This window comes from Trachemys scripta, chromosome 10 (genome assembly GCF_013100865.1).
Source record: "Trachemys scripta elegans isolate TJP31775 chromosome 10, CAS_Tse_1.0, whole genome shotgun sequence".
NCBI lineage: Eukaryota > Metazoa > Chordata > Testudines > Emydidae > Trachemys > Trachemys scripta.
Window position 1 is genome coordinate 50056939 of NC_048307.1, and position 25819 is coordinate 50082757.

The 25819-nt window shown below is 44.8% G+C and overlaps 1 protein-coding gene across 1 annotated transcript in view; it reads left to right on the top strand.

The window, feature by feature from the left end:
• Window positions 1-25819, top strand: part of SCAPER (S-phase cyclin A associated protein in the ER) — a gene marked incomplete in the record, with an annotated part of 368987 nt that overhangs the window by 152584 nt on the left and 190584 nt on the right. The window contains 1 exon segment of the mRNA XM_034784768.1: window positions 1668-1775. Coding sequence (XP_034640659.1) covers window positions 1668-1775 — 108 coding nt within the window.

Genomic DNA, 25819 nt, shown 5'->3' on the forward strand with positions numbered 1-25819 from the left:
ATTAAGAGGTATGGTATTGACATTTACAAGAACCCTTCTTTCTGACAGAGTAAACAGGTGTTCATGATTGTACACATGGCTATGGAGTAGTCTCTGCATGTATGTTACCAGGGAGGCTTCCATAGGTTTCTGAGGTCTGTGACCCAGAGGCAAGGTGGGTGAGGTAATATATTTTATTGGACCAACTTCTGTTGGTGAAAAAGACATGCTTTCAACCTACACAGAGCTCTTCTTCAGGTCAACAGCTCTGTGTAGCTCAAAAGCATGTCTCTTTCACCAAAAGAAATTGGTCCGATAAAAGATATTAATTACTTCACCCACCTTGTCTCTCTAATATTCTGGGACCGACTACAGTGCTGGCTACAACAACACTGTAAGCACAGAAATAGTTCAGTGGCTGGATGCTCTGGGTTGGCTTACGTATCAGAGAGAGACACGCAGTTCTTACTCCCAGTACCTTGGATCTTGCTACTGCTAGTAGAGAGCAATAGCTGTGATTCATATGTGGCATAAACATGAGCATTGCTCTTAACTTATTAGCTGAATTCCAATCTGTATTTCTAGGCCTCATCTGCACCAGACAAAGTTGGTGTTGTCACCCTCTTGTGCTGTCCCTAGAACATTTGTATCATACTTCACATCCAAACACAGAATTATTTCAAATGGTGTACAGGCATTTACACCATTTTTTGGAATAAACTTGTTTAGAGCAAGAATAAACAACTTGGGATCCTCCACTATGTCAGTCTCCACTAGAACACTAGAAGGCAGTGAAGAAGTAAGGGTGGCAATACTGTGACCCCCACCTACAATAGCTTTGCAACTCCCTTTTGGGTCAGAACCCCCAGTCTGAGAAACACTGAGTCTTAAGGCAGTGGCTCTCAAACTTTTTTTTTCACGGACCACCTCAAAATTGCTGAAGGTCTTGGCAGACCACTTAATGATCTTTCCAAATGTTGTTTGAACTGTTAGCTAACTACTGTAAAGCGCTTTGGATAAAAAGCACTATATAAATAAAACCTTAATAATTAACGTTCTTTTGTTCTACAAATAAAGGCACGCAACTCATATTTTAATATCAGTAGTATTATCTTTCTAATGCAATGGATGTGCCCTCTCTTCCCCGCTGCAACAGCCCCCAAGCTGGGGCTGGGAAGGAGAAGGGTATTTCCCCCACCACAGCTGCCACAGAGCTTCGGCTGGGAAGGAGGGCTGTCTCTTCCCAGCAGCTGCAGACCTGGAGCTGGGGAAAGTCGCCTCTTGCTCTGGCCACTGCAGCCCTATACGTCCCAAATTCCTCCCACCCTCTCTTCTGACCCCACTGCCCCCCTCCCACCTACCCCTTGCACGACTCCACTAATTAGGTGGGTGGCCCTTCATTCTCTCGTATGCAGCCGCCCAGGTGCGCACCTTAGAACTATCCGCGGACCACCTGAATGGCACTCACGGACCACAGTTTGAGAACCTCTGTCTTAAGGGCTTTCACAAGTTTATATTTTGCCATTTTTTTAAATACATGTTCATTTTTTGTTACAATACCATAACATTTAAAATTTAAATATCTAAAACCGTGAAATTCCAGATTTTTAAAATGCTATGACCCTGAAATTTACGAAAATGGACTGTGAATTTGGTAGGGCCCTAATCATCATTTATTCTCATTCCAGATTTCCTCAGAGGTGTATCTTTTTAGCCACATTAAGGGGAAAAAACACCAACAAGCAGTGAGAGAAAATAGCAGCATTCAAGGACGAGAGCTTTCAGATGAAGAAGTGGTATGTTTTGTAAAAGATTTTAATATTAATATTAATATTCTTCTGGTTTACAGTGTCATCTGAAATGTAATATTTTAAAACAGATTTGAAAATTCTCACAGAACTAAGAACATAAAAAGTCAGGTATCAAAAATAAGATGTACTATTGATAGTAATGCTGACTTTTTTTTAATATGGAATGTAAAAAAAAAAAAAAAATGGAACATTCAAATACAGTTATTCCAGTGAGTGTCATATAAATAGATTTCCTATAGAAAATGATGCAATGTATATAAATTGACTGTTTTCTGACAAGGTATTTTTTTCTATCCATCTAACCCAGTGGTTTTCATCCTATGGTCTGCCGACCCTAGGGGTCCTCAGTCTATGTCTAAGATTTCCAACGAGGTCCACACCTCAATAATTTTTTAGGGGTCGCAAATGAAAAAGTTGAAAACCACTGATCTAACCTATCCCGTACTTATCAATGTAGTATATGAGTGCTTTACTAGTGTCTTTTATATACAGTAAAACCTGCCAAGAGCAACCGCTCATGGGAGTTAGCAAAAGTGGTTGTTTGTAAGAGGTGGTCTCTCTTCAAAGGTTTGCATACTAGAGAGTGGTGGTGTTCCATGGCCTCTGCACGTAGTTGCTCGTGACAGGTGGTCTCTAAGGCAGGTTTTACTATATAATTTTTCTGTCCTCCTTTCCGTCCTTTCACAAAGGTTAGCTAAAATGTTATTGATTTATTGTAAGAAAGCTATGTCAAGTGAGTCTGGCCTTTTGTTCTGCAGGTGCTGAGGTTTGTGGTCATTGTGTTGTGTTTGAAGAGTAGGCTCTTTCTTCTCTATATTTCTTCTGCACCTCTCTAAACTCTACTCACACCACATTTTTTATTTTTTACTATAACACCCAATTTTGGTATAACTGCAAAACAGGACACAAACAGGACCCCTACATCTTAACAAGTAAAACAGCAACAACACACATCACACACATGCTAACTACACAGGAAAAACCCAGGTCCCCATCCCAAAATAGTGTGTATTCTTGTCCCCAGCCTAGTCTCCTGTAGTTCTTCGATCAGCCTCCTAGCTATCCTGCAGTCATGTCCCTTCCCATCTCCCCCTCTCTCCCAGAATCACATGGAAAAACAGGTGGATCTTGCAGCATGTCCTGAAAGTAGGTTGGTCGATCCTTCTGTCTGTTGTACTTATATGGCCTTCATCACCATAGTATATGAGCACCTCACGATCTTCAATGTCTGTATCCTCACAACTCCCCTGTGAGGTATCAAATCCAGGCTCTGGGACATCTAGAATGAGTTGCTGTCAGCCCTCTCCATTTATGAGGAGTAGTGCCTCAGATGACCTCAACTATCATGCTGATACAAAAGGAGAGACATAGTCTTGCAAACAACTGTGACCCCAAACTATTTGAGGCTCTAAAAATGAAAACTAATGCCTTAAACTTCACTTGGGAAACAGTCAGTAACCAGTACAGATCTCAGGATACAGCATAATGTGGTCTTTGCTTGAGGAGACATTAAACAAGTAGGCTGCCCATTTCTATGCTAGCTGCAGTTTCCAAACAATTGGAAGGATAGCCCCATTGCAAAAATCTAACTTTGAAATGACAAGGGCATAGATAATGTGGTGAAACTGCATCCAAAAGAAAAAGACATAACCTCCTTCCCAAATGTACATAAGCACACTTGACAATTGTTGATATCTGTGACTCCTGCAGCTGCCAGGAACCCAGCAAAATCCGTAGGTTCTGAATATGAGAAACAAGCCATGGACTCTTCCTTGCAATCTGGAAAGCTGCTATAATTTCCACCAATTCCTCTGTTTAATTCTCTCATCTTGTAAAATTCACTTTAGTCTTGTCTGGGTTGAGTATCATCAACATAGTTTATAGAAAGACAGAGCAAAACCACTCAAGTGCCAACCTGTCAGTTCCTGCTAGGGTCTGCAAATGTGTTGTCTGCACTTCCTGGTCGATAGTGCTGAAGGGAGCAGTATTAAATTATTTTTTTCACAACATTCTTGATTATTTTCCACAGATATTAGAAATTCAAGATGGGACAATAGTTATAGAAATTGCCCTTATCAAGTAATGGCTTTTTAACAACAACTTTAAAAGAATTGGCACTTCACTGTCTCTTCAGGAGGCATTGAGAAACAACTTTTTTTCTTTTTACAGCAATTCAAAAAACTATGCTGTCTCCAAGAGAACAATTCTAAATTGTTGTGTGATTTATCTCCACTGCCACAGCATGGCAGACCTGGAACTACAGTGTTATGTCAAGGAGCATTCTGTGAGAAACAGTTCAACTCTGACACCTAGCCTCTAAACTGTGTCCATCTGGAGGATTTGTGAATCAGCCACATGGTGTTCCCATCTCATATTTACTAAGAAATACTGCTTTGATCTGGGTCTCCAGAGCTGATTCAGATTTGACTTTAGTGTTACAAAATCTGTTTCCAAGCTAGGTGCACCAAATGTTTCCACCCCATAGAGTTTGTTTATTTTAGGATGTCTATTTATTTTGCCAGCTGTGGCATTTGGGGAGGCATTTTATGTGTTCATATCCACAAGCACATACATAAATATATATTTGTTGATATTTTTATTAGTTAAGGTATTTTCTTTGTATTTTGTTTTTCACAACCTGTAGCAGGTTTTTCTCATTTTTTTCTGCAGGGAAATGTGTAAGTTTCCAAGAGCTGCAACCCACCGATATGGCTGTCTTCGGAGAAGGGATCATTGTAATTACAGAGAAAGGATTCTCTGGAGAAATACATCTTGGTGGATTGCAACTCACCTATTTCTCTAATCCAAGGTTGAGGGTTCTCTAACTCTGTATTTTCTGTAATTTTAAAATGGCTATTGTAATGGGAGTGTTTTCACTTCCTGTTTGGATGAAATTGATTATTGGGTAGTAGGTTTAACCTAATTACCTCAGTGGCAGACTTCCTGCTGGGTCCAGAGTCTTAGAACTGTGAGCTGTGAAAGTTCCCAGCAAACTCACAAGCAGACACATAGATTACCATTCTTGGAACCATCAATTTGTACACTGGCTGTCACAGGTACCTAATTATCTTGTATGCTTCTCCCTGCTGGCTACTGGAGCAGATTTTAGACCAAACAGTAATCAAACAATGGTAGTTCTACCTTTTAGCTGCTGGGCCACTGCCTCCCTTTAAAACATGAGGAAATAAAAGTAAAATAGATTTTTCCTTTGTCTGAATGTTATACACCAATCACAGCATTTAATAGCATAGCTCTTCTAGAAAAAGAAACTATGTGAGGGCATCTGCTCTAGTGCCCCAGACTGAGGCCTTGTCTGCAGTAGAGAGCTTACAGTGGCACAGCTGTACCAATACTGCTGTGCTTCTGTAAGAGCTCCCATGTAGCCACTCTATGACAATGGGAGAGAGCTCTCCTGTGGACATAATTAAACCACCCCCAGCGAGCAGTAGTAACTCTTTCGGCGGCAGACACTCTCCCGCCGACATAGCACTGTCCACACTGGCACTTAAATCACTCGGGGGCCATCTTTTTCACACCCTTGAGCGACATAGTGATAAATGTGCAGACATACCTTGAAAGACATGAATCCACTAGAGCAATGGTGGGCAACCTGGGGGCCCGCATGCGGCCCATCAGAGTAATGTGATTGCGGGCCGCAAGACATTTTGCTGATGTTGGCCATCCGCAGGCACTGCCCCCCGCAGCTCCCAGTGGCTGTGGTTCTCTGTTCCTGGCCAATGGGAGCTGTGGGAAGTGGTGCCTGCAGGCGAATGGGCCGCAGGGACTTCCCCAACAAAATTAACCATTCCTATAAACCTCTGTACTCCCTCCTTATTTTCTGGGTGTTGCATATTTGTTATAGCTATACCTCTTGTTCAGTTAGCCTTTCTCCTAAATAGGTAATTTCTCTGAGTCTGAATTTACATTTTTGTTAATTTAGCTTCAGGCCTACTGTTCTAATCCCATCCAATGCTCTTTTTAACCTGTAATGATGTTTCTCTATTGTACTGCCCCAGATGAGAATGTCATGTATATACACATTTGTGCCTTCAATTCTCAAGTTTTATACATAGTTTTATGTAAGGCTTCTGGAGCAGATTTTAGACCAAACAGTAATCAAAGAAAGCAATATCTTCCATATGGTATAATAAAAGTACATAATTTGGAGATCCTCTCATCTAAGGGAATCTGCCAGAATCCAGATGGTGCATCTAAAGTAATAAAATACTTTGCACCAGCCATATCTGCCAAAATGTTTTCCTTGATAGGTAACTAAAAGTGCTCCCTTTTGATATATTTCTTAAACTCCTTAGTATCTAGGCATAATCGCAGTGTTCCATCCTTTTTTTCTACTATTACTAGTGAGTGCATCCATTCTGTAAGCTCTCGTACTTTTCTAATGATGTCTGTTGTTACTGAACAATCAAGTTCTTCTTTGAGCTTTCTCTCATACTTAGCAGAATATTTCTATACTCCTGGGGGAAATTCTGCGCCACTGCGTGTGTGCAGAATTCATGTCTCCTGCAGATTTCTTTGCTTCCTTGCAGAAAAATTACTTTCTGACAGGGAAGCAAAGGGAAGCTGCAAGAGCAGTCACGCACCACTGCCTAGCAGCACAGGTACATTGTTTCAGGCACCCGGAGCAGCTGACAGAGAGGTAAATCACCGCAGGGCAGGACACCCCAGCCAGTGGCTCCTACCCTGAACTGGGATCAGCTGCTAGTCCCGGCTGGGCTGGAGGCAGGAGATGACGGGACTTCCTCTTCCCCTGCAAGGAGTGGCTGGGGCTGTCTCATACCCACCCCCAGAAATCTCACACAGCTGCAGGAAACTCAGCATCCTCCCCTGCTTCCTGCCCCCATCACTCCTCAGCTGCGGGGGGAGGGGTCACTGTATGGGGAGCTGCTCCCCCATCTGCCCAACTCCCATGCATCTGGACCTCCCATACCCAGATAACCCTGCCAAGCCTTATCTCGTACACCCAGAACTTGCCTAGCACTCCATACTGGAACCCCACCGCACTGAACCTCAACTCCTGCATCTGGAGCCCCCCTGCTTCCAGACCGCCCCCCTGCACCCAGAGCACCTCCCACTGAGCTCCCTGCACTCAAACCTCCACCCTTATGAGCGCCCCGCACCACCCTGAGCCCCCACACCACTAACCCCCAATTAGCTGCACCCAGCCCCCCCACCCCACCAAGCCCCACTCCCCCACTGAGACCCCCACACTCAGAGCCCTCCGCTGGAAGGCTACCCAACTACCTTCATCTGGAAGCCCCTGCAAAATCCCATTGCCCCTGCACCTGGAATCTCCTCCAACGAGCCTGTGCATCCAGATCCCCCCACTGAGCTGCCTGCACACAGATTGCCCCACACAGAACCCTCTCGTCCCACACCTGGATCACCCCACACTGAGCCCCTTCACACTTGGATCCTGCCTGGTTGAGCCTGCCCACATCTGGTTTGCCTGGTGCAGAGGAGCAGGGCCCCAAGGTATTTCTGGGCACGGGCCAGGCCTTGTGCTGTATCAGGGTTGGGTGCAGCCTCACTGCTGAGTCCGTTTCCTAGGGGCGGGGGTGCTGCAGGGTGATCTCCCACCTTCGTGCAGCCAGTGGTCTGTGCTCCTCACTGCCATACTGGAGCCTCTACATTTATTTATTGACAAATAAAACTTGCAGAATTGTGCAGAATTTTAAAATACTGTGTGCAGAGTTTTTAATTTTTTGGCGCTGAATGCCCTCAGGAGTAAAAATTTCTAGGGCATGTTTGATAGGACAATTGGTTCTGTTAGTTCAATTTTATGTTCAGTTGCCAGTTTTCCTGTACCCTCTAAAACGTCCTGTTACTGTATGCCTCTGTCCCTTATCTCCTCTACCATGTGCACTCTTTGTATGAGCCCAAGGGCTTGGCATATTTTTAAACCCAATATAGGTGCTTTGCTCCCTTTAACTATCACAAATTTTATCAATCTATTCCACCTTTTACCTTCACTTCTAGTACACATGTACCTCTAGTAGGAATGACTTCCTTGTTATAAGCTTTCCATTTAATCTGTTTTTAATTTAACCTTTTAACATTAATATATGAAACATTTACCTGAGCACCAGTGTCCAATTTGTAGATTACCAGAGTCCCATTAGTCTCTAAGCAAATTGTCCATTCGTCAGTTCCTTCCACTTCAGATACAGCTACTAAACAGAGCTCCTCTTCTGTGTTGCTGTCTGTGCCATCTTCCTGAATTGTTGCAGCAGCATGCATGCTTTGCTTCCTCTTCTGCAGTTGTTGATCCTGGTTGTACGCTTCGGCAAAATCACTGTATTTCTTACAAATATTGTAGTGCTTACCAAAAGCTGTGCATTTTTCAGGTCAGTGTTTGTGTCCATATTTTGTGCAATCCTTGAAGCTGACTCTTGTGAACTCTTGTGCTTTGCTTTGTTCATGCTTCTCTGTGGTTTTTTGTTCTGTAATGACTTACTGCTTGCCAGGATTTATATTTCTCTTGTCACTCTAATCCAGAGTGGCAGTGTCCTATTTTCCTTCCATTATTTTTATTTTGTTCAGAGTGATTTCTGATGCCTGATAGTCTTACTGCTTTAGCCAAAGTAAGATCCATATCCTCCAATAGTCTTTTTTGCTGCTTTGGACCTCTGATTCCAGTTCCAGTTTGATCCCTTATAATTGAATCTGTTAATTGTCCATAGCTGCAGTTTTGGCTCACTAGCTTCAGCTCTGTTAGGAATTCTTCAAAGGACTCTCTTTCCATTTGTCTTCTAAGGTGAAACTTATACCTTTCAAATGTTTTGCTCTTTTTAGGTGTGCAGTACTCTTCAAAGTTCTGCAAAATTGTGTCATAACTTGCTCTCTCTGCCTGATTTAGTTGCATGCTAATTAAAGACATCTACTGCCAAATCCTGCAAAATTTAAGAAGATTGCCATTTTCTGTTGGTTTTCTTTTTCATCATTGCCGGCTGCTTTATATATATATATTTCAAAACTCTGTTTGAATCTATTCCAAGAGTCTACTGAATTACCTTAGTTCAACTCCTTGGGGGCTTTTACTTGCTCCATGTCCAAAATACTCTTTTATTCCTTCACCACAATCCTCTTTTCTCTGTCCTCTTTCTACCTCACTCTAGTACTATATGTTGCCTTGTGGATACATAAGAAGGAGGCACAGTCCGAACTCTTAGAAGTAAGGCTTTATTAGAACTAATACAGAGTTACATAAGACAAAGGAGAGCCATATGCTCTTGGTTGTGTATCTGGTGAAGTTAACACTAGATTGCTTCTAATCATCCGGTTCTTCCTAGCCTGTCCTGTGCTCTTAAAGGTACAGTACATACTTCTAACAGAGACCTGGTTTAGTAAAGCACCAAAGCATATACTTAAATCCATTCCTCTCCAGCAGAGCATTTCACCATGAACTTAAGTACATACTTTAAGCGTGGGCTTAAATGCTGTCCTGAAACAGGGCCCTAAAGTAGGAGCAAAAGAACTCTGGTGGGAACACCTCCAATTCAGTGTACAACTTGACAGCTACAGCAGAAGATTGAGGGTCACTTAAAAAAAAGTCCTTAATTAATGAATGCATCTGCAGTGCTGTGGCTTACTGTGCCTGTCTAAAATGTTAACCTACAGCCACCACAGTTATAGTGTAGTACCAGCTTACTGACATTTTAGTTACTAATCTTATACACCTCTACCCCGATATAACACTGTCCTCGGGAGCCAAAAAATCTTACCGCGTTATAGGTGAAACAGCGTTATAGCGAACTTTCTTTGATCTGCCGGAGTGCGCAGCCCCGCCCCCCCGGAGTGCTGCTTTACCGCGTTATATCCGAATTTGTGTTATATCAGGTCGCATTATATCAGGGTAGAGGTGTATTAAAAAATAATTTGATTTATACTTAAATTTCAGCTGCTTCTATGGGTACAACAATGCAACTATACAGTTGTAGTTTGAGATTTCCCTGGCCTGAGGCCATCTTCACAGTTTTCTTTTTCAGTACTTCAGTAATAAGATATGAATCTTAGAGGTACTCTCATAATAAAGTAGAAAACCTATTACATTTATCCAACTAAGATATATTTTGTGTTCTTTTCATTTGATATGCACAGTTAATGCCAAACTTTGCCTCCCCCACAAATAAACCATTTAATAATTTAATATTAGGTCTAGTATACTTGAAAGCAAGTTTCCAAAATAATATACAGAAGTAAATAATGTGTTATAGTAAGGCACTGTAATGTTCATAGTCACTAACCACTGAGTTCCAGTTTTAATCAATGAAGGTATCTGTAGTGAACACACTTGCACTACTTAAAGTTATTACTTGTCATCTGTGATGTCTTTATATTATATACACCTTGTCTGTGACCCTTCTTCTTTGACATATAAGATTTTATTTATGCCACCTTTGACCTAATAAAATTCCACCTTTAACCTTTTGCACTTGACACCTCAGATAACTTACTCTTGATCTTTGACACATTTTGTTTTAAGCCTGTTAAGTGTAATAGGTAGCTGCCTAGAAAGAAAGCTTTTATTGTTTTTTTTTTATTGTAATTTGACCATAGACTTTCTCTAGTGTTGCTTGAGATATCACAGAAAGAATTGGAGCATGTTTAATTTTATCCATGCCATTATCACAAAATTTAAACTATAAAGTATCCCATTAAAAATTTGGAAATTGCTCTGTTAATATGTTATACAAGCATTTAATTTTCATGGTATGAATATTTTAAAAAATTGTTTGACTGCCAGAAGAATGTTAAATGTTCGATGCTGGTTAAAAGTCTGATGCACTACATGAACCCTGAAACACTGATTTTTCTGGGTAGCATGGAAACTGGCTAAAAGTCGATTTTGCCCAGCATGGGAAAAACCAAAATCTTTTTGTATTATTTGAGTGCCATGGATTATTTATTATTTGCCATCAAGTCCATGAATTCTAAAATATTGTAAACATTATAAATGTTAGCTTTTAAACTATTGAGATATGAAAATAAATTCCACATTGAAGCAATTTCCTTAATGTGGGTGGAAATACTCATATCTTGTGCAGAGCAGGCATATAACATGATTAGTAGAATTAATTAAATTGTTGTAAATTGGTATATATTTTGCAAAACCCCACAAATTTAAGATAGGTTACTAATGAAGAAATTTAAAGTGAAGAAATATGAAAATACACCTCTACCCCGATATAACGTGACCCGATATAACACAAATTCGGATATAACGCGGTAAAGCAGCGCTCTGGGGGGCAGGGCTGCGCGCTCCAGCAGATCAAAGCAAGTTCATTGTAACGCGGTTTCACCTATAACGCGGTAAGATTTTTTTGGCTTCCAAGGACAGCGTTATATCGGGGTAGAGGTGTATATCAATTGTGACAAAGTTCCTCCTCTATCTTGGTGGGTCCTGCGCTTATTGGGAGGATTTTCTTGCCTCTGAGATTCACCATGTGGGTTGGGGAACATCCCAGAGAACTTCCCCTCTGGAAGAACCCACGGTCCAGGTCAATTGGGAGGTTTGGGGGGAACCCGGGCCCGCCCTCTACTCCAGGTTCCAGCCCAGGGCCCTGTGGACTGCAGCTGTCTATAGTGCTTCCTATAACAGCTGCATGACAGCTACAACTCCCTGGGCTACTTCTCCATGGCCTCCTCCAAACACCTTCCTTATTCTCACCACAGGACCTTCCTCCTGGTGTCTGATAACGCTTGTGCTCCTCAGTCCTCGAGCAGCACACCCTCTCACTCTCAGCTCCTTGCACCTCTTGCTCCCAGCTCCTCACACTCGCACCACAAACTGAAGTGAGCTCGTTTTAAAACCCAGGTGCCCTGATTAGCCTGCCTTAATTGATTCTAGCAGCTTCTTCTTAATTGGCTCCAGGTGTCCTAATTAGCCTGCCTGCCTTAACTTGTTCTAACAGGTTCCTGATTACTCTAGCGCAGCCCCTGCTCTGGTCACTCAGGGAACAGAAAACTACTCATCCAGTGACCGGTATATTTGCCCTCTACCAGACTCCTGTACCCCACTGGTCTGGGTCTGTGTCACAATATATATGTGACAAAGCTTCCTTAACATTAATTTTGCCTGTTTTCGTTATTTCTTTCTTTCTCTTCTCCAATCCCCTAAAAAGTATATTGACCTCAGAGCATAAAAGCCACTAATGTGAAATTGTGGTTTAAAATTTTAAAATTAATTAAATTATCTTTGATTCCACTTCCTTCTTCTCACCCTACGTCTGGTCTTTCATTACGGGGTCCATCTTGCTCCCATTGAAATAAACAGCAAAATTTTCATTGACTTTGTTGGTGCAGGATTGGACTATACATGATCTTTCCTTCCTCATTACATTTCTAGAATTTACCATTTTCTCACTGTTTTGCTGCTAAAACTGTCCATGCCCTGATTATCTCATCTTCATTACAGTGACCGTATCCTGTCTGGCCTGCTTGCCCAAACTTTCTGTCCAAAGTATCTCTTCCCTCTCTTTACATAACCAAGAAAATTCAAGAAGATGGTGGTAATTTGTCTCCTGCCCCATTGCATTTAGCCCCCCATTTTCATATCAGCTTTGATTCAGTAGAGAATTTAAGCATGTACTCATTTTTAATCATATATTTAACCGGTGGAGTTAAAGTTAAGCATGTGATTAATTGCTTTGCTTAATCAGGACCCGAGTGCCTGATCCAAAGCCCATTGAAGACAGTGGAAAGACTCCCCACTGGGTTCATTGGGCTATGGATCAGGCCTACTAGGGCCCTATATGCTCTTGCTCTCCCTTATATCTCAGTTTCTTCCCTATTTTCCTCCTTATTTCTCCCTTCTCCTTTGCCAGTGGCTTGTTTATGCCATCTGTTATGTTGTCTCCTATGCTGGAACAGTCCCATAGACTCATAGATTTTAAGGTCAGAAGGGACCATCATGATCATCTAGTCAGACCTCCTGCACATTGCAGGTCACAGAACCTCACCCACCCACTCCTGTAATAGACCCCTAACCTCTGGCAGAGTTACTGAAGTCCTCAAATCATGGTTTAAATACTTCAAGTTACAGAGAAGTCACCATTTACACTAGTTTAAACGGCAAGTGACCCATGCCCCATGCTGCAGAGAAAGGCAAACCCCCTCTCCCCCAAGGGTCTCTGCCAATCTGACCCAAGGAAAAATTTCTTCCCAACCCCAAATATGGTGATCAGTTGGACCCTGACCACGTGGGCAAGACCCAACAGCCAGACACCTGGGAAAGAATTCTCTGGAGTAACTCAGAGCCCTCCCCATCTAGTGTCCCATCCCTGGCTGTTGGAAATATTTGCTGCTAGCAGTCACAGATTGGCTACATGCGATTGTCTCCCTAATATAGTAATCGCTTCAGCTACCTTCTGTGAACTATTGTCCCATGTCTTGTCTGTGCCTCATCTCATTTAGATGCTAAATTCTTTAAGACCGAGAATATGTCCTTATCTATGTTTTTAAAGCACTCTGTAAATATTTCTAATAATTAAAGTTTGCTTCCAATAGAGTATGAGCTAAACAAATTAGCCACATACCTGGCAAGTTAACTAATCTGTATGTTAAAACTCTGTGTATTCTGAAGACTACTTAATGAAGAAATATTAATGAACATTTATTTGCACAGGTGAAAAATTAAAATATTAGCAAGAGAAGGAAATGACTGTTTTCTGTATTCTGAAATAACATTAAAGAAACAAATAACCATTTTGGATAGCATCTTCAGATCAAAGAAAAATACAATCCATTAGCGGAAGGATGAGATAATCGTACTCTGAGTTTATATTGACAGCTTCAAAACTTAGGGATTTATAAAAGAAGATGATTGGCTGGACCCACCCACATTTCTTTTAAGAAAAGGCAACCAACTCTTTTCTGGAGGCTATCAGGCAGGCCAGGTCTATTCTACAAGCTTTTTCCACCATAACTGTGTCAGTCAGAGAGATGTGATAAGACAGGGATAGGCAACCTTTCAGAAGTGGTGTGCCAAGTCTTCATTTATTCACTTTAATTTAAGGTTTCGCGTGCCGGTAATACATGTTAACGTTTTTTAGAAGGTCTCTCTCTATAAGTCTATATTACATAACTAAACTATTGTTGTATGTAAAGTAAACAATGTTTTCAAAATGTTTAAGAACTTCCTTTAAAATTAAATTAAAATGCTGATCTTACGCCGCCAGCCTGCTCAGCCCACTTCCAGCCTGGGGTTCTGTTCACCTAGGCCTGCAGCGGGCTGATCGGGGCAACTCGAGGTCAGGGCAGAGGGCTGGGGGTGTGTGTGGAGGTGCAGGGCAGAAGGCTGGGTGTTGGGGGGAGGTCAAGGCAGAGGGCTGGAGTGTGGGGGGAGTGCAGGGCAGAAGGCTGGGTGTGTGTGGGGAGGATCAGGGCAGAGGGCTGGGGTGTGTGTGGAGGTGCAGGGCACAAGGCTGGGTGTGGGGGTGTGCGTGGAGGTGCAGGGCAGAAGGCTGTGTGTGTGGAGGATCAGGGCAGAGGGCTGGGGTGTGTGTGGAGGTGCAGGGCNGGGCACAAGGCTGGGTGTGGCGGGGGGGTTCAGGGCAGAGGGCTGGGGGGGGTGGAGGTGCAGGGCAGAGGGCTTGAGGGTGTGTGGAGGTGCAGGGCAGAGGGCTTGAGGGTGTGTGGAGGTGCAGGGCAGAGAGCTGGAGGGTGTGTGGAGGTGCAGGGCAGACGGCTGGGGTGCTCGGCTTGTGGGGGTGCTCCCAGTCTCCTGCCCTGAGCGGCTCATGGCAGGGGGCTGGGAGGGATATGTCCTGTTCCACCCCCTTCCCCAAGGCCCGTCCCTACCTCTCTCTGCCTGCTCTACGGAGCAGCGAGCACGCTGCCGCTCAGCTCTGCTCTGCTCTGCTCCCCCTCGCAAGGGCCGTCGCCGGCAGAGAGAGGGGGGAGGAGGAGGAGCCGGAATACACCACGTTATGGGAAGAAATGGGGCGGGGAGGGCGTGGCTGCCGCAGGACCAAGCTTCTGCCTCCTGCCCCCACAGGGCACGGGGGGGGGTGGGGGGGGGCTGAGTGGGGGGGGGGGCCAGGACCCCCCCCGCTCTCCCCTGCAGGGGCAGGAGGCAGAAGCTTGGTCCTGCGGCAGTCAAGCTTCCCTCCTCCCACTTCTTCCCCCACGTGGCGCTTTCCGGCCCCTCCTCCTCCTCCTCTCACCGGGCAGGCTGTGTGCCACTCAAAATCGGCTCGCGTGCCGTAGGTTGCCGACCCCTGTGATAAGACGTGATTTTTGGATGACATAGCTGAGCCTGCAGATGCTCCTAGTGTAGGCGTAGTTATACCAGCAAACTGCTCTTTTGCCGGTATAGTTTAGGGAGGGGACTGGAATTAACTATACACCTCTACCTCGATATAATGCTACCCGATATAACACGAATTCAGATATAACACGGTAAAGCAGTGCTCCGGGGGGGCGAGGCTGTGCACTCCGCTGGATCAAAGCAAGTTCGATAAAACATGGTTTCACCTAAAACACGGTAAGATTTTTTGGCTCCCGAGGACAGCGTTATATCGAGGTAGAGGTGTACCATCAAAAGCGTTTTGCTGGTATAGTATATTAGTATAGCTGTACTGGTAAAATCTTCAAACTGTAAATCTGGCCAAAATCTTTTGCTTTCCTCAACCTTCCTGTGTAGTTTAAGTCTTCCAGCTAGTATTTAGGGTCTGATAATGAATTCTTAGTTAAACCACACACGTTTTATACTAACCTTTGTTTTCTCTTTTCTCTCTATTTTGCTAAAAGAACAGGAATACTTGTGGCACCTTAGAAGCTAACAAATTTATTTGAGCATAAGTTTTCGTGGGCTACAAATTAGATAGTCTCTAAGATGCCACAAGTACACCTGTTCTTTTTGCTGGTGCACACTAATACGGCTGCTACTCTGAAATCTATTCTGTTACTTAACAGTTGTAACACCATGCTCCTGAGCGACACAGTTATACCAACCTAATCCCCGGTGTAGACAGCGCTATCTCAACGGGAGAGCTACTTCTATTGACATAGCTACTGTCCCTTGTGGAGGTAGGGTACCTACGCCAGCAGGAGAAAAACTCTGCCGTCAGCATAGGTATCATTTTCACTTAGCGCTATAGCAGCGCCACTGCAACTGTAGACAAGCTCTCACAGAAGGCATTGAGTACCAGTACATTCTTAAAGAGGGTCAGACGACCTGAGAATACCAGATACTGTCACACCATTTATTTAATATACTTTTCTATTTAGTGTCTTCTCCAGGTAATTTAGAAATGGTGTTAAAGATAAGTGTGTAAAAGGAAGGAAAATCCTAAAGTTTATAGTAAATCCTCAAGCCTTTCCCATGAAAGGATTTTGGAGGGAAAAAATTTGGGATTTTTCATACTTGACCTTCTGTACTCGTTTTTCATGCTTGCTTCCTTCTGTACTCATAATTTTCTTTCTTGTTTAGACACTCCCTGATTCCTGCACTTAAGTAAATCTTTGAGTAACTATGCTTTTACCAGTGTGGAATTGTATATTTTTTTTCTTTTGCAGACAGCTTAGCAGACATTGGAAAAGGGCCTCTTATTTTCCATTTTGAGTCAAAACTAAATAAGAGGTGGTTGTTTTTTTTTAACTTTGAAACCTTATATGTTTCCTATATTTTAAAAGTTCTGACTAATCAACATGAAAAATAACATCAGTCCTCCTGCAGTATAAAAACTAGTGTTGTTTTCACTGTTTTCACTTAATCTACTGGAAGAATTTGAGGCATTTAGACCTTGAGTTAAGTGGTCTTTTAAAAAATATTATATCAGTTTAATGGTTTCTTTTCTTATTTATAATTTGTGTATTCACTGTGCTACACAGCTATTTGAATTGCACTGATCGCCTTGTTTGTCACCACCTTTCTTTTTTCTATGCTTAGTTTCACTTCACGTAGTGTAAGTTTTTGGCATTCAGGCCTTGTCTACACTACAGAGTTTTGTTGCTAAAAGGCAGCTTTTGGTGACAAAACAGTGGAAGCGTACATGAACTCAGCAGCACTGCAGGAATGTGCCCTCCCCTTTCAAAGCTCCATTCTGACAGCTGAGCGTGCTGCTCTGCTCTGGGCAACAAAGAGCAAATCATTAATATGGAATGCTCCTGCTCTCTCCCACACTAGGAACACAGAGACAGGCAGGCAGGCAGGGACAGATGTGTGTATGTGTGAAAGAGAGTCAAAGAGAGAGAGAGTGACTGCTGTGCTGTGCAGACCCAGGGACGGAGGCGGGGGCTGATGTCAGGGGTGTCCCCCTCTGCCAGCCTCAGAACTGGTTGCTTCCTGTGCCTGTCTGAATTTACGAGACAGCATGTGGACACACACTGTGTCTCTCCCCACACACACACACATGCTCCCTGTCACACACTTCCCCCCCCACACACACACACACACTTCAGTTGAAAAGCAGCTGGCAGTCTCGTAGATGTTCATGGAACATTGGGATTGAGAAACCTGCATCATGTGATGCTGTATCTGCCCCATGAGGCATTGGAAACCCTTCCCAAAGCACTCTGCAGCCAGTTGCACAGTGGGTAGCTACCCACAGTGCACTGCTCTCTGTGTGGCTGCAAGAGCTGCTAGTGTGGATGCACTCTGCCGACACAAGGAGCATAGTGTGGACATGCAACAGCAGTTTAATTAAAGCACTTCAATTAAAATGGCATAACTTTTGGCAACAAAACTCTGCAGTGTAGACATAGTCTTAGTTTCAAACTCTTTTGTCACCAGTTGATCACTCAAGGCTATGTTATATGTCCCTGAGACCTTTTTGATGATGTGAGCTTGATTCTGCAACCTGTACTCAGTGGGAGTAAAGGTTTTAGAATTGTGTCCCAGTTGTCTATATTTCCACTCTTCTTACCTGGGCCATTATGTTTTTTTCCTTTGAATTCTTCAACTACATTTAAAACTTGGACTTGCAGTCACAACACCTGAAGCAGAGTTCAATAATTGCACTGATGTATTTGTTGTTATTCTTTGAGTATGGGTCAGTGTAGGTCCCAGTGTGGATGTAAATGAGCCCAATGTGCATGAGACTTGATTGGTTTTAACTAGCAGAGTCTGGTGGGGCCACACCTGTGCTTTGTGCCGCCTCATGCTCCCGTATAAGGACATAAAGACTGGGGTGCCTCTCCCCCCAGTTCATTCTTATCACCCATGGCAGCAAGTCAGAACTTAGGCCTGGTCTACACTACAGGGTTAGGTCGAATTTAGCCGCGTTAGGTCGATTTAAAAACAAATGCATCCACACAACCAACCCTATTCCGTCGACCTAAAGGGCTCTTAAAATCGACTTCTGTACTCCTCCCCGACGAGGGAAGGAGCGCTAAAATCAACTTTGCTGGGTCGAATTTGGGGTAGTGTGGATGCAAATCAACGGTATTGGCCTCCAGGAGCTATCCCAGAGTGCTCCATTGTGAGGGCTCTGGACAGCACTTTGAACGCCGATGCAGTAACCAGGTACACAGGAAAAGCCCTGGGAACTTTTGAATTTTATTTCCTGTTTAGTCAGCGTGGCAAACTCAGCAGCACAGGTGACCATGTAGTCCTCCCCCGAATCGTAGAGCGTAGAATGTTTCTACATTCCCCTATCATCTCCGTAACTGAGGTTATTGCAGATTAGAAGGCGAAAAAAACGCACTTGCGATGACATGTTTTCCAAGCTCTGGCAGTCATAGAATCATAGAATATCAGAGTTGGAAGGGACCTCAAGAGGTCATCTAGTCCAACCCCCTGCTCAAAGCAGGACCAATTCCCAGCTAAATCATCCCAGCCAGGGTTTTGTCAAGCCGGGCCTTAAAAACCTCCAAGGAAGGAGATTCCACCACCTCCCTAGGTAACGCATTCCAGTGTTTCACCACCCTCCTAGTGAAATAGTTTTTCCTGATATCCAACCTGGACCTCCCCCACTGCAACTTGAGACCATTGCTCCTTGTTCTATTATCTGCCACCACTGCGAGCTCCATCCTCTTTGGAACCCCCCTTCAGGTAGTTGAAGGCTGCTATCAAATCCCCCCTCATTCTTCTCGTCTGGAGACTAAACAATCCCAGTTCCCTCAGCCTCTCCTCATAAGTCATGTGCTCCAGACCCCTAATCATTTTTGTTGCCCTCCGCTGGACTCTTTCCAATTTCTCCACATCCTTCTTGTAGTGTGGGGCCCAAAACTGGACACAGTATTCCAGATGAGGCCTCACCAATGTCGAATAAAGGGGAACGATCACGTTCCTCGATCTCCTGGCAATGCCCCTACTTATACAGCCCAAAATGCCGTTAGCCTTCTTGGCAACAAGAGCACACTGTTGACTCATATCCAGCTTCTCGTCCACTGTGACCCCTAGGTCCTTTTCTGCAGAACTGCTACCTAGCCATTCGGTCCCTAGTCTGTAGCAGTGCATGGGATTCTTCCGTCCTAAGTGCAGGACTCTGCACTTGTCCTTGTTGAACCTCATCAGGTTTTTTTCGGCCCAATCCTCTAATTTGTCTAGGTCCCTCTGTATCCGATCCCTACCCTCTAGTGTATCTACCACGCCTCCTAGTTTAGTGTCATCTGCAAACTTGCTGAGAGTGCAGTCCACACCATCCTCCAGATCATTAATAAAGATATTAAACAAAACCGGCCCCAGGACCGACCCTTGGGGCACTCCGCTTGAAACCGGCTGCCAACTAGACATGGAGCCATTGATCACTACCCGTTGAGCCCGACGATCTAGCCAGCTTTCTATCCACCTTACAGTCCATTCATCCAGCCCATACTTCTTTAACTTGGCGGCAAAAATACTGTGGGAGACCGTATCAAAAGCTTTGCTAAAGTCAAGAAATAACACATCCACTGCTTTCCCCTCATCCACAGAGCCAGTTATCTCATCATAGAAGGCAATTAGGTTAGTCAGGCACGACTTCCCCTTCGTGAATCCATGCTGACTGTTCCTGATCACTTTCCTCTCCTCTAAATGTTTCATAATTGATTCCTTGAAGACCTGCTCCATGATTTTTCCAGGGACTGTGGTGAGGCTGACTGGCCTGTAGTTCCCCGGATCCTCCTTCTTCCCTTTTTTAAAGATGGGCACTACATTAGCCTTTTTCCAGTCATCTGGGACCTCCCCTGATCGCCATGAGTTTTCAAAAATAATGGCTAATGGCTCTGCAATCTCACCCGCCAACTCCTTTAACACCCTCGGATGCAGCGCATCCGGCCCCATGGACTTGTGCACGTCCAGTTTTTCTAAATAGTCCCGAACCACTTCTTTCTCCACAGAGGGTTGGTCACCTTCTCCCCATGCTGTACTGCCCAGTGCAGCAATCTGGGAGCTGACCTTGTGCGTGAAGACCGAGGCAAAAAAATCATTTAGTACATTAGCTTTTTCCACATCCTCGGTCACTAGGTTGCCTCCCTCATTCAGTAAGGGGCCCACACTTTCCTTGATTTTCTTCTTGTTGCTAACATACCTGAAGAAACCCTTCTTGTTACTCTTAACATCTCTTGCTAACTGCAACTCCAAGTGTGATTTGGCCTTCCTGATTTCACTCCTGCACGCCTGAGCAATATTTTTATACTCCTCCCTGGTCATTTGTCCAATCTTCCACTTCTTGTAAGCTTCTTTTTTGCGTTTAAGATCAGCAAGGATTTCACTGTTTAGCCAAGCTGGTCGCCTGCCATATTTACTATTCTTTCTACACATCGGGATGGTTTGTTCCTGAAACCTCAATAAGGATTCTTTAAAATACAGCCAGCTCTCCTGGACCCCTTTGCCCTTCATGTTATTCTCCCAGGGGATCCTGCTCATCTGTTCCCTGAGGGAGTCAAAGTCTGCTTTTCTGAAGTCCAGGGTCCGTATTCTGCTGCTCTCCTTTCTTCCTTGTGTCAGGATCCTGAACTTGACCATCTCATGGTCACTGCCTCCCAGGTTCCCATCCACTTTTGCTTCCCCTACTAGTTCTTCCCTGTTTGTGAGTAGCAGGTCAAGAAAAGCTTTGCCCCTAGTTGGTTCCTCCAGCACTTGCACCAGGAAATTGTCCCCTACACTATCCAAAAATTTCCTGGATTGCCTGTGCACCGCTGTATTGCTCTCCCAGCAGATATCAGGGTGATTAAAGTCTCCCATGAGAACCAGGGCCTGCGATCTAGCAACTTCTGCTAGTTGCCAGAAGAAAGCCTCGTCCACCTCATCCCCCTGGTCTGGTGGTCTATAGCAGACTCCAACCACGACATCACCCTTGTTGCTCACACTTCTCAACTTTATCCAGAGACTCTCAGGTTTTTCTGCAGTTTCATACCGGAGCTCTGAGCAGTCATACTCCTCTCAAACATACAACGCAACTCCCGCACCTTTTCTGCCCTGCCTGTCCTTCCTGAACAGTTTATATCCATCCATGACAGTACTCCAGTCATGTGAGTTATCCCACCAAGTCTCTGTTATTCCAATCACATCATAGTTCCCTGACTGTGCCAGGACTTCCAGTTCTCCCTGCTTGTTTCCCAGGCTTCTTGCATTTGTGTACAGGCACGTAAGATAACCATCGATCGTCCCTCTTTCTCAGCATGAGACAGGAGTCCTCCCCTCTTGCGCTCTCCTGCTTGTGCTTCCTCCCAGGATCCCATTTCCCCACTTACCTCAGGGCTTTGGTCTCCTTCCCCCGGTGAACCTAGTTTAAAGCCCTCCTCACTAGGTTAGCCAGCCTGCTGGCGAAGATGCTCTTCCCTCTCTTCGTTAGGTGGAGCCCCTCTCTGCCTAGCACTCCTTCTTCTTGGAACACCATCCCATGGTCGAAGAATCCAAGGCCTTCTCTCCGACACCATCTGCGTAGCCATTCGTTGACTTCCACGATTCGACGGTCTCTACCCCGGCCTTTTCCTTGCACAGGGAGGATGGACGAGAACACCACTTGCGCCTCAAACTCCTTTATCCTTCTTCCCAGAGCCACGTAGTCTGCAGTGATCCGCTCAAGGTCATTCTTGGCAGTATCATTGGTGCCCACGTGGAGAAGCAGGAAGGGGTAGCGATCCGAGGGCTTGATGAGTCTCGGCAGTCTCTCCGTCACATCGTGTATCCTAGCTCCTGGCAAGCAGCAGACCTCTCGGTTTTCCCGGTCGGGGCGGCAGATAGATGACTCAGTCCCCCTGAGGAGGGAGTCCCCGACCACCACCACCCTCCTCCTCCTCTTGGGAGTGGTGGTCGTGGAACCCCCATCCCTAGGACAGTGAATCTTTTGCCTTCCAATTGGTGGAGTCTCCTTCTGCTCCCTTCCCTCAGATGGGTCATCTAGTCCACTCTCCACATTAGTACCTGTAGAGAGAACATGGAAACGATTGCTCACCTGTATCTCCATTGCTGGTACATGGACGCTCCTCTTTCTCCTTCTGGAGGTCACATGCTGCCAAACCTCCTCACAATCCTTCTGTCCCTGCTGCGCCTGCTCTGAATCTTCAGAACATTGTGGCCGTAGAAGCATCTCCTGACGTCTGTCCAGGAAATCTTCATTTTCCCTTATGCAACGCAGAGTCGACACTCGTTTCTCCAGCCCTTGAACCTTCTCTTCCAACATGGAGACCAGCTTGCACTTTGTACAGACAAAGTCGCTTCTGTCCTGTGGAAGAAAGACAAACATGGCACAACCTGTGCAGGTTACAACAGCTGATCACTCACCTTCCATATCACCGTCCTCTTAAGAGCTTCCTCAACTGTTGCAGGAACTACTCAGAGAAACCTGCAGATGAAAGCCTCAGTGCGCTCTCCCCAAGCAAACTCCCAGGCAAACTCCCGCTGTTAGCCTCTGCTGTTCACCGCTCAGCTGGTTCGCTGCTGACTGCCCTTATATACCAGTCAGGCCCACTCAAGGCCCACCTGGAACAAAGCACTCCCAATTCACACTTTTCAAACAAGCAAGCAAGCAATCAAGCACACGGTCAAACTGACCAACTGTCCCAGCAGCAGGCACTCAGATACTCACCAACACAGCCCCCCTAATGCAGCACTTAGCGTACCTCCTCTTGGACAGCTCCCAGGCAAACTCCCGCTGTTAGCCTCTGCTGTTCGCCGCCGCCTTAGCCTCTGCTGTTCGCCGCCGCACTGATAGGGCACAGCTTAATGCATGGAGGCATTCAGTGGCAGAGCCCAGAAAAGAATTAAGTGAGCGCAAAGCCAGGAAGCAGCCTTGTTATAACAGAGGACATTAATCCTCGAACCCCTCAACTATGTACCCTGCTCACTCCACAGCAGTCTGAGGCCTGGTCTACACTACCGCAGTAAATCGATCTAACTTATGCAACTTCAGTTATGTGACTGCCATAACTGAAGTCGACGTAGTTAGATCCACTTATTGTGGTGGCTACACTGTGATGTGTTGATGGGAGAGCATCTCCCGTAGACTTCCCTTATTTTCTGGGGGGAGGTGGAGTACACAAATCGATGGGCAAGTGCTCTTCCATAGATTTAGCATGTCTTCACCAGACCCGCTAAATCGACAGTCACTGCATTGATTGCAGCAGTGTCGATCTACCGGTAAGTGTAGACATGCCCTGAGAGACTGAGTAGACCTAGCAAATACATATACCATCTCAGATTCAGGATCTTAAGCTACTTGCCTCCATCATTACAGTGCTCCAAGTACAAAACTGGTTTGCAGTTCTCCACTTGCAGGACACATGCTTCCACATTGCATTCATCTGGCCCACAGGAAGTACCTCAGGTTCAAGATTGGCCACAGCCACTACTAGTACAAAATTCTGCCTTTTAGACTCTCTACGGCACCAAGAGTGTTCACAAAATGCCTAGCACATCTCAGGAATCAAGGGGTACATGTCCACCCATGTCTATATGATTGACTGATCAGAGGTCTGTCATGGGATGAAACCAATCAGAAGTACCACAGGTTGTGTACCTGTCCTCTCAGTTAGGTCTCCTGGTGAACTGTGAAAAATTGCTTCTCACCTCATCTCAGATGACCAAATTCATAGGAGCAACTCATAAGTGACATGAGCCTACCCACTGGATGTCAGATTCAAATCCATTCAGTGCCACATACTTTACCTGCAGATGAAATCTTCTGACCATGGTTTGCTCATGCTTAGCCCTCCTGTGACACATGTCGGTGTGTACTTATTTGAAATCTCTTGCCAAACTTTGCTTACAGACATTGCAATAATGGCTGAGGTTGGTGTATTTCCCTAGATAAACAAAGTAGTTGTTGTACCTCTCCAGATGCTTCGGGAACTCCCCTGATGGATGATCCTTTCAGCATGCAGAAAGGGGTACCCATCCCCTCCGCATCTCAAATGGTTGTTACAAACACATAAAGGACCAGCTGGGATACTCATTCCCCATCTCAAATGCTTGTTATGGACGCATCAGGGACCAGCTTGGATCACCTGTAAATACAAGATGTGTGATCCCCAGATCACATGAATCTTTATATGAATGTCCTCGGACTGAGAGCCGTAAGACTGGCCTGTACAGCATTTCAGCCTGTTCTCTAGAACTCAGTAGTGCAGATCATAATGTATAAGAGGTTGGTCATGCACTTCATCAACAAGCAGGGTGGTGCATGCACATTCCAGTTATGTCAGGAGGCCATTGAGCTCTGCAAATAGTGCCAACTGCATGCAGTAAACCCAGCAGCCCTGCATCTTCTGGAGATCAGCAACAGTGTTGCAGACTTGTGTATCCAACCATGAGTTGTCATTACTGGACTCTATATTGGACCCCATCTTTCAGACATGAGGACCCTGACTATAGTAGACCTATTTGCATTGGCAGAGAATACAAAGTGCAAGATGTTCTGTTCCAGGGAAGGCTGGATCCCTGCTGCTGGATCCCTCCCAAATGCATTCCTTCTCCAACGGTCCAGGTGTCTCTTCTGTGCATTCCTCCCCTCCCTGGTTCCTTTGATCCCCAGGACAATAGCAAAAATGAGACAGTACAGAGACACAGTGAGCTTTGTGGCCTCATTCTGGCCAACACAGTTTTGGGGTTTGAATCTTCTTAAATTATCCAATCAACTTCCCATCCACCTCTCCGTCTGTCAAGAAGCACCAACATGTTCAAGAAAATATTGCTTAAAACAGAAAAGTCTAGCCAGGAAAACCTATGCCATGAAATGGAAAAGATTTTCCATATGGGCATCCAGGAATAATATGGACCTGGACAAGGCTCCAATACCAAAGGTTGTAAACTACATACTATTTCTGAAGCAAGAATACTATGCATTTAGCTGCCTGAAGGTCAAGGGATAAAAGCTGCAATTTCTGCATACCATGCAGTGGTTCAGTCACAGTCAGTCTTCACACCCCACATGGCAAGAATTCTCAAGGGACTTTTGCATTTGTGCCACCCTGTTAGAGACCTGGGATCTCAACATAGTCCTCTTATGACTCATGGAACCCCCATTCAAACCTCTTTCAGAATGCTCCTCATACCATCTCACTATCAAGATGGCCTTCCTAGTAGCCATTATATTGTCCCAAAGAATCAGCAAGATCCAAGCCATCACGGCTGGACTGCTGTATATGACTTTCCATAGAGACAAAGTGATAATGAAACCACATCCTAAAATCATTCCAAAGGTAGTATTGGAATTTCATTTGAACCAATCAGTTGCCTTACCGGTCGTCATTCCAAAATCAAACTCCTCTTTGAGGAAAAAAAGAAACTCCATTGTCTAGATGTTTCCAGGACCCTGCTGTACTACATGAACAACACAAAACTTCTCAGATTCTCTCCCTACCTCTTTATACCCATCTCAGGTCAGTCTAAAGGTCTGACAATTTCTTCTCGCGGATTGTCAGAGTGGATTATTCACTGCAACTCCGCCTGTTGACAGTTTTCTTTGTTGACTTTTCTACAAACATCAGGGCATACTCCATAAGTATTCAGACAGCGCCTTTGGCCTGCTTCAGAAATGTACCAGTTGTCAGGATTTGTAAGGCAGTCATTTGTGAAGCATTATGTGCTTGATATTTTGGCCAGAGCAGGTGGAGGTTTCAGAAAGGCTGAGCTCTAGTCACTA